The following is a 15,744-nucleotide window of genomic DNA, read 5'->3' on the forward strand; positions in this document are numbered from 1 at the left end:
CTCACTACTTGTGAGTTGGCCAGACTCCTGCTCACATTCCAGGAGTGCAAAGGGAGTTAAGACCTGAAGACACATAGAACACAGATCTGTGGATGTCTGGATCCTCCTTGAGGCTGGCACAGACTGAGACAAAGATTTCAGAAGCAAGTAACCTGATGCAAATTCTACTCTGGGAAGAAGGTATAAAAGTAGGCCCTACCTTTGGGGCCAGCTAGTGCAGCTGCACACATTGGCCTAGCTATGAGATCCAGGGACAGGTTCAGGAGACCACAAAGGCAGCCCAGTTCTCTGGTGAGACATAGGCCCAGAACCCTCACTCAGTCCTGTGAAGCCAGAACAACATTAGGAGGACCCCAATGGGACAACGTGCACAGACCAGCAACTATCCTGAAGGGGCTTTGGGGACATGACTGTATGGATGTCATTGGCTGCTGGGTAGGCAGGAAGCTACAGGCCAGTGTGTGCAAAGGGCCAGTCACAGGTTGCCTCTATTCAATTGTCACCCAGCACCAAGGCCACTTTCAGATGCTTGCTTGCCCCCTTGGCAAGGACTGCCCCCAGAGCAGTGGTCCCATGGGATGTACCTGGCCAGGCCCCAGAGGCTTCCAAACCCACTGGCCTGAGGCAGCAGGTGTTAGCTGACCTCTCTGCCTCCAAGGCAGACAAAACCTCAAGCTAGAGGAGCACCCTGCCCCCCAACCACGCCCCAGGATCCTGGCAGGCTGGGGCGTGCCACCAGTGGTGCATTAAATAGGACATGGCTGATCTGGCTCTGCACTTGTCAGGAGGGCGGGGCCAGCCCAGGACTTGGCATCTTAATTGGGCGTCTGAGAGCACCCTGCACACTTCCACTTTGAGTCAGGCTCCGGGTAGGCCCATTAAGGTGCAAACACATTCCTTTGTTGGCTGACAAGCAGGGTCCCATCCAAGGCTCCCGGGGCCAGGCTAAGTGATGTTTTCTTAAGGAAGACATGAGATTAGCCTCTGCTAAAGCCTCAGCATAATGCAGGGTTCTGCCCCTCCCTGTCAGGGCTGTCTCTCCCTGCAGTGATTGACAGGCGCTCCCTGGCCCATCAAGCTTCAATGTGGAGGATTAGCCAAAACCAGTCCACAAGCTGATTCGAGGGCCACACTGGAAAGTAAGGAGGTGAGCAATGTTCAGTTCAGACAGGAAACCTCAAACGACCCCAGAGGACCCTTTCCTCCTGTTCCTGACCTTTGATGACCTCTGGAGCTATGTACACAGAGACCATAGGGGGACCTTAGCAGAAAGTCCAGGAGGGATCTCTAGAAAGATGTCTTGAGACCTGAGCCATAGCTGAAGGGAGGCAGAGGATAGTGGAGAGGTGCTATGTCCTTCCAGGGACCTGAAGGGTCAGGTCAGGGTTGTTCCTCCCAATGGCTGCTGGGAACTCTAGAACTAACACGCTGTGGCTCTGTATATTATGGTTCTGGTGGCAGCAGATCCTGAGTGGAAGCTACTACCACGTGACCTTGGGCAATTCTGGGGACACTACAAGCGGACATGCTTTAGAAAAACACCCTCTTTATTGGTGCTCCAGAAATGCCAGGGTCTCAAACCTGAGCAGCCCACATGGGGTTTCTGCACAGGCCATCATCACCTGACGCTGGAGTATGGGAAGGCTGGCCAGAGGGTGTAGGTGTGGCATCATCCCTGCAGGACACACAGCCATCTACGCAGACACACGGTGCTCTATCCACATCTTCTGGGACCTCTGAGGAGGCAGCAAAGCCTTCCAGTCCTGCCAATAACAGGTGGGGTCAGCAAGCCTCACATTGGCCTAGCCATGTCACCCCAAACCACAGGAGATCCTTGAGATTTGGTTTGGAAAACAACCCCTGAAGAGAGCTCTCCACCCCCAACCCTGCCCAGATTGGTATATCAGAGAAAATACTGCAGTTTCTACAAAAAAATATTTTGATCAAAACGTATACTGGACTCTTAATGAAAAAAAGAAAAGAAAAACAGAAGGTATAATCATCTGGTAAGAGCTTCCTTAGAGGGCTCTCTGTCAAACGCAGCCATGGCACTGAGAAGCTGTGGTGGAGCTGGTGTCAGAATGCCCAGACAAGGCCCCCAGCCAGACTTGCCACCCACTGGATGTCTGAGAGCTCCTGCTAGGTCTCTCAAACCAGACAGGGGACGTCTTGAGGGGGAAAGAACTCTTTCTATAGCCTCCCCCTAAGCTTCAGTGAGGAGAACAGGGGTGACAGCCAAGACAGACATCCCATGATGGGCTGTAGCATGCAGACTCAAGGACTGGGGCTTCTGGAGGGCGCTGTCAGACTGAGAGGTGACACGGCGGGGCAGGAGGCCAGCCCGGCTCTAAAGAGCTACAGCAGAGCCAGGGGTGGCGGTCAGTCAGCCGTGTACAAGGCAGTATCTCCACCTTCTGGGCAGGAAGGAAATGAGCTGGCACTTGTGCTCACCACAGGGACAAACGGCACACATGGAACAGCACTTAACACTGCCCAGGAGATGCCGTGAGAGTCTAGCCTGTGGGGAGCCCCTGCATGTGTTTACCTGGTATCATGCCTGTCATGGTGGCTCCCAAGACTCTAGCCACAAATGCTCTTCTCAAGCCTGCTCACCTGGACCCAGGTGTCCGAGGAGCCTTGTACTGGGCACATGGCATAGTGTGTGCCCTCAGCCTGGCAGGGATGGTGGCTTAACCTCAGCATCCGGTCACAGTGGGCTCCAGACCTGAGCGCTTGGTGATATGCAGCTTCACCACCTCCTCGGAGCAGGTGGGATGGATCCCCACTGTCTGCATCACCTGTGCATATGATGCCCCACATCTGCATACATGGAGAGCGGGATGGTAAGTGGTCAGTATGGGGAGGTCTGTCCACACCACTCTGACCTTGGGGAGACCATAGAAGGCCTGTAATTTCCTTACCAAGTCAGTACTAAGACTGTGCCTATGCTGGACTGCCCACTGCCTCCCAGCAAACACCCACTACCCACATTGCCACATTGCTACCCACCTCAGGCCCTCCTAGCCAACCTTCCCCTGGCTTGCTCTGTCCTCTCTCTGTCCTAACTGCCCTTTCCTCGAGGATGCTCTATCGCTGTCAAGGTGTGGCAGGAGTCGCCCACCCCAGCCACTTTTGACTGCAGCTTACACCCACCTACTCAGCTCTTCTGCTCAGACATTTCCATACGAATACATGGCATCCAAACACAAGGCAGGGAACTGTCTGTTCTGTGGTGGCATTTGCCTACCCAGAGTAAGTGCATGGAGGGAGGTGATCAGCCTGGCCTCCACCCAGGTGCCCCAGCCTAGCTGCCAAGGGTCAAACTCTAGGGCTTGAGAGGACTGGGAAAGAGCTGCTCAGTGTGGCTATATGCTGAGTCCTGGCTATGGCTGCATGGGTTTCTGTTTTGTTTTGTGTATCTCCACGTGTGTATGCATGTGGCATGTACATGTATTCATGATACTGGGGATAGAACTCTGGAGGATGCAGAAGTGAGAAGGCATAGAGAAAGGTGGGTAGGAGGAGGGTGTGTGGACATCTGGGTCCCCAGAGGGCTGGGAGCGCCTGAGTGTGGCCAAGAGTTGGGCGTGGTAGGTCTAGGGACAAGGGAGAGCAGAGAGGAAATTCCAGCAGAGGAATAGGACCAACATGTTGAAGGGTTGTGTGCGTGAGACAGGTGTGGGCCAGAGCCACGCCTATCATATGACAGCAAGCCATAGGCCCACCTGGCCTACAATTGTGTCAGGGCAATGGCTGGTGCTAAGGTTCACCCAAGCATGAACCGTAGGTCTCAGGCAAGCTTGTGTCCTTGGAATATGTAGCTGTGGTCTTTAGGAGATCTGCAGCAGAGTCATCACATGGAGCTCACTCCAGGTAGGACCCATGAGCATCCTGAGCATCCTGCTGGAGAGCATGTGGGCAGTGTCTACCATGGATGATGGTAAGCAGGGCATCCACATCAGCCTGGCCTGGGAGGGTCCTGGGATTAATGAGATAGGACTGTCCCACAGTACATTCCCATTCACTGGGCTTTTGGCTTTTTTTTTTTAGATTGATTTATTTATTTATTTATTTATTTATTTATTTATTTTATTTATATAGTGTTTTGCCTGCATGTACACCTGCATGCCAGAAGAGGGCACCAGATCTCACTATAGATGGCTGTGAGCCACCATGTGTTTGCTGGGAATTGAACTCAGAACCTCTAGAAGAGAAGTCAGTGCTCTTAACATCTGAGCCATCTTTTCAGCCCTCCTCCCCCATACGTACTGTTCTGAATGCAGATTCATTGTCCAACAATTCAGTTTTGGGAAGAATTTCTGAATGTCTTTTTGTTTGTTTTGTTTTTTCAAGACAGGGTTTCTCTGTAGCTTTGGAGCCTGTCCTGGAACTAGCTCTTGTAGACCAGGCTGGCCCTGAACTCACAAAGATCCGCCTGTCTCTGCCTCCCGAGTGCTGGGATTAAAGGTGTGCGCTACCACTGCCTGGCTTCTGAACGTCTTTTAAATGGTGGTCTTTTAAACATCTTTATAATATTGATTTCCTTAATATGCAAAGAGCTCTTGTTGCTCAATAATCATAGCACAAACCACAGAAATACAAAAGAACCAATTTGTCCCGACAGTAGTGGAACACACCTTTAATCCCAGCACTCAGGAGGCAGAGGGAGGCAGATCTCTGAGTTTGGGACCAATTGGTCTACAGGGCCAGTTATAGGACAGCCAGGGCTACACAGAAAATCCTGGGGGAGAGGGGAACAGACAAAACAACAATAACAACAACAGACAGTTCACAGTAAGTAGAAACAAAAGCAAACAGCAGAAGGCTGGGGGAGTAGGGCTCAGCCTCATTCATTTTGGCCATGCCCCAGGGCTGCAACCATCCCTGCTTAGGACCTTTGGCTAGAGAATGTCCCTCTCCTGCTGTGAGCACCATGCCTGGGGCAGTCTGAAAGATGCCCACTGCAGATGTGTACAAACCCCTCCCCCAGAAATATGAACACAGAAAACAACGAACAGAAACTGTGCTGGCAGAACAGATGGAAGTGGCTACAGCACAAAATGGCCAGGATGCTAAATGACTTACTTGATCCCCAGAGCAAATCCTTGAGTGACTTCTCCAGCGTTGGGGCCAAGGAAGTGCAGGCCCAGCACCAGCTGTGGGGACTCTCTCAAGCACACCATCTGAAAGCCATAGTGATTTTGACTGTCACTTAGCCACAGGGAACCCACCCAGCCATAGGAACTTGCTATGTCCTATCTCCACAACCCTCAGAGGTTTCCATTTGTGGTAGTTAGGACTGACTGCCAATTTTACGAACTCCATGAGGAAGTTTCTACATTGGGTTAATTGTGGTGAGTAGCCCCATTATAACTATGGGCAGCACCATTCTACGGGCTGGGGTCCAGACTGCATAATAAAAAGATTGTGAGCTGAGCACCAGTGTCCATCTTTCTGCTTCCTGACCCAGACACAAGCCATTCCTTATACTGTGAGACAAAATAAACCCTTCCTTAAGTTGCTTTTGCAGGTACTCTGTCACATGGGAAAAGGGCTAATATTTGCTCTCTGCCCTGCAGATATCAGAGCACTCCCCGTGGTCAGTGCTTTCCCTCCTAGTCCCAGTGCACCCTACTGCTGCCCTAAGCACACTCACCTTTATGTAGCACTGTGATGCATCTCGATCCGTCACAGTGAATTCCAGAGGCTTATAATATGCATGGTAAACCTGGGTGACAAGACACCAGCACCTGAATCAGTGGCCATACCCAAGACGGTCCTACAGTATTGGATCCAACAACAACAACAACAACAAGGTACTGGGAAGGCAGGATTCTCAGGGACTCAGACACTTGAGGTGTGGAAACACCACAGCTGGTTGCAGAGAGTATGTCCTCCTATGTTCAGGTAGCCTGCACCCATAGCCATGGAGTCTACAGACAGAGGCTCTCCTACCAGGATCTAAGACTCCCCATTGAACTACAGCAGGGGAGCAGACATCAGGCTGCTGAGCCATGATACAACACAGAGGCCAGAGTTTGAGCATGGTACTCGGGCATCCCCAAGAGGTAGATCCAGGCCTCCTCAAGACCAATGCAGACTGGACAGGGAGACCTCAGGCAAGTTGCTGCTGTAGGAGTGCCCATCCTACCCATGTGAGCAGGAATGGCTCTCAGATGACTGCCTGGCCTCCCTGAGACACCCTGGTGCTGACTTGGCCTAAACTTCAGCTAAAAGGAGGGGTTGGTGCAGGGTTGTGGAGGGGCAGGGCAGGCCCCAGCTTCACTGGAGCTGTGGAACAAGGGCTTTCAGCACCCATGAAGGACTTGACAGTGTGTTCAGAGCTGTAGCCATATAAAAAATGAGCAGGGCCCCACATGTGCTACACAGCCATTATTAATTAATAGGGCTTCAGAGAATATTGTTCTAAGCAAGACAGAACTGGAAAAAAAACAAACAAGAATGTTTGGCCATTCAACATCGTGAAACATAAAGCATTATAAATGCTATGAACACATGTCCCAGTGTACTTATGATGAATCTAACAAAAATAGCAAATAAAGTGCTGGGAGGGCAGGCCTGTCAGGCCTGTCTCCATGATGGAGAGGCCCGGGTACATGGAGCGGGCAGACGCCATAGCCTAGTGACCCGAGCCTCTCAGCCTGCAAGCTGCTGCTACAGGAAGACCTACACCAAAGTCCTCCAGCTTCCACTACCTGGCAGCTTTCAGAGCCTCCAGATACCTCGGTCTACTCTGAAAGCACCCCAGGGGCCACAGCCAGCTGCCACTGCAGACTCCCAAAAGTGTTCCGGTCCAATGGAAACCCCTTTGCTTAGGATGAAGGTTCCAGTCAGGGCCACTGGGCCTGTAGTTTCTAGACAAACCTGGGAAGAGGACAGAATTTAGGCTGGGAATGTGAGTGTCTTATCCACTGGAAACCTCATGAGAGTCCCAGAAAGGTGGAGGTGCAGGTAGGTAGGCGTGAGTCAGACTGGGCAAGAAGATAAGAAGGAGTAGATAGCAGGTAAGAGGACACCTTGGGGGAGCCACTCAGGTTAAGGGAGGCTCCTCCCACTAAGAGGTAGGGAGTACCCTGCAGAGCAGCACTGGACTGAGATGCTGAGGCTCTGGTGGGAATGCTAGGAACCTCAACAGTGCTTCTAGTATATATGGCGTAGTTAGGGGCGGGACTTGAGGCTAGGAACCTCAACAGTGTTTCTAGTATATATGGTGTAGTTAGGGGCGGGGCTGGAGGCCAGGAACCTCAACAATGCTTCTAGTACACACTGAAGCTGCCAGAGGCTTCTGACTCCCCTTGTTTCTGGAGCTGCCCAATACTCCTGTCCTGTGGAGGCCCTATACTGTGTTCTGCCAGGAGCAGCCCCAGGAAGTACCCCTGTTTCCCAGACCTCCAACTCATGGAGGAGCTCTGTGGCGAGCGGCCATCCAGGCCCTTTTGTTGGTAGTCTCCTACCTCTACATGCTCCTGGCCATGCAGAGCCATAGCCTCCTCCTCGGACAACCCCACGCAGCCATACTCCAGTGGTGTAAAGACAGTCGTGGGAACCTGGAAAGTAGGTCTGGAATCAGATAGGCCTCTTGGGCTCCCCAAATTGAAATTGGATCCCCTCAGTGACACTTGAGTAGTAATCTGAGGCCAGGGACCCAGCCACACACAGCACAGCAGGTGGCCACTCATTGTTCCTGTACTAGACCAGGAGCCAAACCACATACACCCCTTTCTCCAGAAGAGGGAATGAGCTGCCGGGCAGAGCCCCAATACCGTCACTGGCACAGGCTTTTCTCTGAACCCGTCACATGGATGTGCTGGTCCCATGACAGAGCTCAAGAGATCCTGCCCATAGCTCCCAATGACTAGGGATCTGGTTCATATGGCCCCCAAGGGCTGTGTCCTATGATCATATGTGCACATGCACTCACATTCACATGCTCACATGTACATACATACCCACACACACACATGTGTACATATGCATGCATGTATACATACATGTGTGCATACATACCCCACACACATGCAGGCACATGGTGCAAATGAACCCTTCAGCACCAAGCCTTTTCCAGGTTGGATTTGGGTCCTAAAGGAACTCACGTTGCTGTAATCCATTAAGGCTGAGGATTTCCCAAAGAGCCTCTGAGCCAGCAGCTTTCCTGCCTTGATAGCTGTGGGTGTCAGCTCAGGCCGCCCCTGAGGGAAGAACACAACAGCACTATGTTCCAGGCAGCCTGTACAGATGCTATACCACTACCTACTGCCTTCCTGTTAAGACTCCCAGCACTGTGCCCCAAGCTTTGAGGATGTAGACATGAGCGACAAGGATACAGACATGACCTGTGAGGGTGTGGACACTGTCACAAGCTGTGACGATCTGGACGTCTTCAGCATGCAAGGCTGAATTTCCCACACTGACAGTCCCAGGCCCCCAATGGGTTTACTTATTACTGCTGTCTTCCCTCCATTCCACTGCAGGGGCATGCCTGCGTTATCATCACTTTCTCTAGAAGAGGAAGTGAGCTGCCGCTACCCTCACTTGCACAGGCTTTTCTCTGAACCCGTCACACCAATGATCTCAGAGTGTTGGTCTCATGACAGAGCTCAAAAGAGACCTTGCCATGGTTTCCAATGACTCAGGGTCTAGTATATATGGCCCCAAGCATGTCACGTGCTCCTGACACACAGCTTGACATGCATGTCACGGTCAGTGTCATTCCACAGGAGACGCCTCTGTCTCAGGGCACACCTTGCCTCCGGTGTTCCTGTTTGCGGCAGCCCAGGCCCTCACTGCCAATCACCTCTGTAGCAGGAAATGCAGATGCTGTTTGGCATTCCAAAAATGAGTGAAGATCTACAGAGATAAACTCGGCTTCCAGCCTGTGCATTCCATCAGGCCTGAGGAGCCCAGGAAACAGCCCCACACAGCACAGCGTAGCACATTATACACCACCACTACTTCACCCTGGGGCTCTTGGTAGCCGTGGGCCTGACCTGACTGCAGTCGGATTACCTGCATTGCTTGCAATGATCTTTTAAACATGTCATGAATTTTTAAAAGAAAGAAGGCCTTTGTGTGCCACATGCTGGTGGCACACAGCACTGGACCTGAGGGTGCAGAGACACACACGGTGCTGTCACAGGATGCAGTGCTCCCAAGACAAAGTGGAAACCCATAGCCAGAGACTAGAAGCTCCAAACCAACCACAGGCAGAGTAAAGCAACCACACCACCCAGGTTTGTGGCTGGAGCCTCATTTAGATAGTAACATGAGGGGCTGGAGGGAGAGCTCAGTGGTTAAGAGCACCAGTTGCTCTTCCAGAGGACCTGGGTTTCAGCACCCACGTGACAGCTAACACTGTTTATAACTTTAGTTCCAGGAATACTGAATTGAATATGATGCCTGGATATGAAGGCTCTTCTGGTTTCCATGTGCACCAGGCACACATGTGGTGCACAGATATACATCCAAGCATATAAAACAAAGTGTGTGTCTATCTGTCTGTCTGTGTGCATGTGTATGCATGCGTGTGTGCGTGTGTGTCTGTGTGCATGTTTATGCACGTGTGTGTGCATGTGTGTGCGTGTATGGTGTGTGTGCATGTAGATGGCACAATGACCAAGAAGGAGAGGGCTGGACAGCAAGCCCATGGAGCTTTCCATGCAGTCCTCCTTGGAACTGCCATCTGCGAGGCTTTGTCCCTGGCAGAAGTGGGAGTCTGGCCCTCTGGGAGAGTGACATACCCGAATTTCAGTCACAGGGCCTGAGGGTACCTTCTACAGCGGCCACTTGGCTCGTCTGAGCATTTTCACAGTGGTAGGGGATCCCTCTGGTACACTAAAGACTCAGGAACTATGCAGACCCAGCAGGCTTGGGACCTACTAGACACAAACACTGGCTCCAGCTTCTCCCGGGTTCCTTTCTACATCTCCCAAAGTGAGTTCCAAAGGGAGCCAAGGTAGGGTATCCATCTTCACGCCCTGAAGGCATAGATCCAGGCGCCCTTGCCTAGTCTGCTTTGCTCCCAACCAGAACCTCCAGTTACCCAGCCCACTGTCTCTCTACAACAGCGGCACTGAGCATCCCGACAGCTGCAGTAGTTCACCAGCCTACATCTCCTACTGAGGTCCCTCCATAGGGCACGCTCCTGCAGTTCCCTAGCGCTCTTGAGGACCAGCGATGTGACAGTCACGCACGGGAGCAGTAACACACTGGGGAGGGTTGGACAGTGTCCTCCCAATCAAAAAAATCACACCTACTTATAATGTGAGTGTACTTGGAAATGGGTTTGTGTGTAACATACTGACCCAAGTCTGTAAGACAAAGGAGAGCATAGAGCATCTAAAGGAGACTATGGTGATGATGGGGCAGAGCTGAGACCCAAGGACCACCCAGACTCAGCAGACAGGAGACAGGAAGTAACTTCCTAGAAGGTACTGAGGAGTACAGCCCTGCCTGAACTCAAATTTAACTTCTGGCCTCCAAAAGTGATTGCTCTATGCTCCAGAATTTGTGGTGGCATAAACCACTGTCACAGCAGCTCCAGGACAGAAACATACTCATGGAAGATATGGCAGGTCTTAGCACAGAGACAAGAGGGCCCGGGGACTCTGTAAGCGTCTATCAGCATGTCTAGGCAGAGACCTCATGGGCACCTTCCTTGAGATGCATCAGAATGGTTCGGTACATGCTACTCTTGAGGCTCTAGGAATGCAGAGACCCAGGACTGATGAAGTAGGTCTTTTCTAGGGGCCTGTGAAGGAGAAGATTGGTAGCTAGAAGTGTCCCAAGGCTCTGGCCTTACCAGGGAAGTGCTGTGGGTCATGGTCTCCATGGAAGACAGGGACGTGTCCATAGCCACGAGTTCAGGCACCAGGGACAGGGTTCAGAACCTTGATACCTTCCCCACGTTGAGCCTCTCACCCAAGAAAGATCAGTGATAGCCTCGTCAGTGAGAGCCTGAAACAGCTTCAGGCACAGAGGGGGAACTGTGGCAAGGACAGAGCCTGAAGACCTGCACTGGGGCTAGTCCTTCTCCCGTGGCTCCAAGACCTTGCCAAGGTCATGCCCAGCAACAACTAACTCTGTGTAGAACCAGGATTTTATTTTTTTTATGTGTTTAAAATTGTGTGCAGGTGTTTTGCATGCATGTGTGTCTCCATGTGTGTGCCTGGCACCCAAGGAGGCCAGAAAAGAGTATCAGATCCCCTGGAACTGAAGTTACAGATAGTTGTGAGTTGCCATGTGAGTGATGGGTGGGGTTCAGGTCCCCTGGAAGAGCAGTCAGTGCTCTTAATTATGCAGCCATCTCTCCAGCTCCCAGTTTTAAATTGCCCCAGCCTGGTGCTCCCAGAGAGGGAAAGCATTAGAAGGGGCAGAGGCTGGTGCTCAACCCTTCCCAGGATGCACCCGACCAGTCTCTAGAGTTGGATGCTGTGATTGGTACTCTGGGCTTGGAGAGAGACGTTTCTTTCCTGTGGACAACAGAACCTCCATCATGTTCACCTCAAGATCCGTCTGAAATAGGGGAGCACAGATACAGGAGTTTCTGGTGGCGGTGGTCGGCCAGATGTAGAGCATACCTCGGCAACATCTCCAATGGCAAAGATGTGGGGGACAGAGGTGGCGTCCTGGGCATCCACAACAATTTTCTGATTCTCAGGGTTGATGTTCACACCAGCCTTCTCCAGATTCAGATTTCTGGTTTCCGGAACTCGCCCTTAAGGAAAAAACAGAGAAAGTTGAAAGATTTAGGTTAGCAATTTTGACGTGGGTTCCTTTTATTGAAAATATTTCAACCAGATGTAGTGGCACACACATGGAATTCCAGCTCTTGAAAGGCTGGGCAGGTGGATATCATGTTCAGGGCCAGCCACTCTATTTAAAAAATAAAATAAAATAAAATAAACAATAAAAAATAGGGTTGATTGGGCATGGAGGTGCAAGCCTTTGATTCCAGCACTGGGGGGGGGGGGTGCAGAGGCAGGTGAATCTCTGTGAGTTTGAGGCCAGCTTGGTCTACAGAGTGAGTTTTAGGACAGCCAGGACCACACAGAGAAAGCCTGTTTCCAGAACAAGATTGAGAATATAGCTCAGCAGCAGACCAAGTAGATACCAGGCCCAGGTTTGAGTTCCTGTACAATATATAGATCAGTGAATCAATAAAAGATCTGACAAACATCTTGGAGCTGGGTTCTATGGCTGGCCCAGGATCCCAGCTACTCTGAAAGGCTGAGGCAAGATGTCTTGAGTACAGAAGTATAAAGCTGTCTAGACAACCACACAAGACTGTCTCCAAAAGACAAAATAAACAACAAAATAACAATAACAAAACAAATGAACAAACAAAAACAGTTTCTCAGAATGGTCACTTAGAAACTCAAAAGCCTGACTGCAGAGGAGCAGGAACTAAGGGAATTCAAACACCCTCTGGCTCAAAGAGGGAATGTCTAAGAATGTCCTTTGGTAATTATGACAACTACTAACCCTGTAGTTACCCACAAAACCTCGCGCCATGCAGAGCACTTTAGTGTCTGTGTGTACCATCTGCTGAAACATGGGTAAGGATCAGACATCTTCTGACACAATTGTAGCTTGACAATTAGTTTGTGGGGGCCAGACTCTAGAATCTTCCACACCCCTGCCCCCAAACCAGTGTGGCTCTGGTTTCAGAATCAGGAGAAGCCAGGCCTCCTTTGAAGGGGAATGGTGCTACAGACATCTGTCTGTCTTTTCTTTGCTGTGTTGTCCCCACACCAGGCCTGGTTTGCCTGACTCCATGACACTAGAGCCACAGCTCCTTCCTGGGCCTCTTCTAAGGGACACCTAATGGCTTACTAAATAGAGTGAGGTGAAGTCAGACCTCAGAGCTGTGTTCCAGCCCATGCTTAGGGCCCCTGCCTAGGTATGGCCTCTTTACATGGAGGCTGCATGCAGGGCCACACAGGCCCAAGTGGCAGGGCCTACAGTGGTCACCAACATCCAATGGGCCCCAACTAACCTGGGTCACCTGTCCCTTTGGTTGTCCTTTGTCTAGATGCACAGACCCACCTTTCCACAGCACCTGCTCTTTCACTCCTTTGTTTGCTGGTCTTGTTTTGTCTGTTTCGCAGGGCTGGATGGAAGCCAGGGTCTCACACATGTCGGGCAAGCTTACCACCATGAGCTTCCCTAGCCTAGACTGCTCTGGACTCAGTGAGACAAGGCCACATAGTATTTCATGTACAAGGCAGAGGAGGGTTGCTGAGACAACTTGGGCTCTGGGGGTAACCCAAGAGACAGCCCCTCATGAATGAAGATGGAAAGGCTACCAATGTGGGTGAGGCACTGACGACTGAGGGGCTATCCTGGACACCAGTTCCCTCTCTGTCCTCCTCAGTGCCAGGTCCTGACCACCTTAACCTTCTTGCCCCCTTCAAGGGCTTCTTAAAGTACTCCTTGGCCCCCTTCTTCTCTGGAGAGCTGGCAGGACAGCTTCTTCCCAAGGTGCTGCCTGCTCACCAGTCTTCTGTTCAGAAAGACCAGTCTTTTTCTTGTGAATTTCAGTGTGCCCATCTATAAAAGGGGCCAGTGTGATCTCTGAGTTCGAGGCCAGCCTGGTCTACAAGAGCTAGATCCAGGACAGGCTCTAGAAACTACAGGAAAACCCTGTCTCGACAAACCAAAAAAAAGGGGGGGGGGCAGTGTGGGACCCAGACAAGATGAGGCACAGGTTTCACAGGAGACCAACCACCACACTTGTTATAGGCCCTTGATGTATGTGTTTGAATTTAAGCACAAGCAGCCCTGATGCTGATGGCAAGAGGAACTCCTGATGCCACCTGAGGGACCTTAAAGACAGGACAGATATAAAAGTCTCCAGTGCAGAGTTAGTGCCCCCCTTGTAAAGATTGGGTGCATTCACATACATGTGCAGGCATACATACGCGCCAAAGAAATCAATGAAAAGACTAAGAGCAGTGTCCTATAGAAAGGAGAGAGAGCAGATGCGGTGACACACGTGGGCCACCACAGTACTCAGGCAGATGAGATCACTGTAAGCTCCAAGCCAGTCAAGGCTGCAGAAAGGGTTCCAGGCCAGCCAGAGCTCACTGCAGATCCTGTCTCAGGTAAAACAAACAAAAGAACAAGAGGACGACAGTGCGACAGAGGTGAAAATACTTGTCTAAACACATCCTTTGACACTTCGCTTTTTTGAGTTTTTTTTTGATGCTTATACAAAGTTTATACATTCAAAAGAGACATTAACACAGGAAAAATTCTAAAAACCACAAACAAATTTAAACAAATGAACCTGTAAGAGAATGAAGACTATAAGAGAGCAGACGATAGGACCATGGCGGCCCTCTCAGCATCCTCAGGGGACACTTTCAGGACCCCTTCCCAAACCAAGAATCCACATCCTGATGCTGTGTTCATACAGAACACAGCAGACTTCACATACAGCCTGCCCCATCCTCTGTGCACTTGGCCTGTCTCTAGATGACTCCTGAGACCTAACTCAATGTCACTGGTAGGCTATGCTGCCACTAGGGGAACAAGAAAATACAGTGTGTATGTGCTCAGTGCAGTGCAACAACAAAATATTTTGGGTTGGGTATTTTTGCTACATTGGCAGACTGCCTGTATAACAAGTATGAAGTCCTGGGTTCAATTCTAGAACCATAAATCAAATGTTTACACATGCCTATAATCCCAGCTCAGGGATGAGGGTATGGAGGAAGGGGACCAGAAGTCAAGGACATCCTTGGCTATGCAGAATGTTTGGGGCCATTCTGGGCTACAGAAGACTGTCTCAAAAACAGCAACAGACAAACAGCAGTAGAACACTTACCCCCCACACACAAGGTTTCATTAACAGTCCTAATAAAAACATATCTACCCTCAGTGACTCCAGAGCTGTGGGAACCCACAGATGCACAGGCCAACGGTTCCGAAGAGACAGAGAAGCTCGTGTTTCCATGGTGTGGATTCTACCTTAACGTGGAAGTTACAAAGATATCTGTGTGTCATCCAAGAAGGACTGTGAATGCCCTGAAATATCAAACTCACTTGCTTGTTTTTGGTTTTTGGTTTTTGAAGACAGTGTTTCTATATGTATCTTTGGAGCCCGTCCTGAAACTAGTTCTGTAGACCAGACTGGCCTTGAACTAACAGAGATCCGCCTGTTTTTGCTTCCCGACTGCTGGGATTAAAGGCGTGTGCTACCAACACTTGGCTGAAATGTCAAATTTATACTGGAAAGTCATGGTTTCTTCTCTTTTCTAAAACATGAAGTTCTTGACCACAAAAAAGGACTTGAAGCTCAAAGAACCCTGAGTGGTCCTGGTTTTAGCCTGGGCTCTCTGACACTTCCTACCCAGGGGACCAGGCTCCACGGAGCTGCAAGAAAGCATCCAAGCATGACCAGAGTCCTGCAGGCTGTGCTGTGCAGGAAGGCAGCATATCGGGCTAGAGAGATGGCTCAGCGGTTAAGAGGATTGTCTGCTCTTCCAAAGGTCCTGAGTTCAATTCCCAGCAACTACATGGTGGCTCACAACTATCTGTAATGAGGTCTGATCCCCTCTTCTGGCCTGCAGGCATACACACAGACAGAATATTGTATACATAATAAATAAATAAATAAATAAATAAATAAATAGAAAGGCAGGATATCTCAAAGGGAAGACACCACTGATCAGGGTGACCTCAGGGAAGTGGCTCTGGCCTATCTGTGTAAATTGTGGGGTA

The 15,744-nt window shown here is 50.6% G+C and overlaps 1 protein-coding gene across 1 annotated transcript in view; it reads right to left on the bottom strand.

Annotated features, from left to right (window-relative positions):
• Positions 1–1,526: 1,526 nt before the first annotated feature.
• Txnrd2 (thioredoxin reductase 2) overlaps positions 1,527–15,744 on the bottom strand; it is a 54,119-nt gene continuing 39,901 nt past the window's right edge. The window contains exons 12-18 of the mRNA XM_038344556.1: positions 11,598–11,734; positions 8,115–8,210; positions 7,476–7,568; positions 5,657–5,728; positions 5,086–5,183; positions 2,614–2,820; positions 1,527–1,763 (exon numbers count right to left, since the gene is read on the bottom strand). Of these exons, the coding sequence (XP_038200484.1) occupies positions 2,697–2,820; positions 5,086–5,183; positions 5,657–5,728; positions 7,476–7,568; positions 8,115–8,210; positions 11,598–11,734 (620 nt within the window). The 3' untranslated portion in view covers positions 1,527–1,763; positions 2,614–2,696. The remainder of the gene's footprint in view (positions 1,764–2,613; positions 2,821–5,085; positions 5,184–5,656; positions 5,729–7,475; positions 7,569–8,114; positions 8,211–11,597; positions 11,735–15,744) is intronic.

This window comes from Arvicola amphibius, chromosome 10 (genome assembly GCF_903992535.2).
Source record: "Arvicola amphibius chromosome 10, mArvAmp1.2, whole genome shotgun sequence".
In the NCBI taxonomy this organism is placed as follows: Eukaryota; Metazoa; Chordata; class Mammalia; order Rodentia; family Cricetidae; genus Arvicola; species Arvicola amphibius.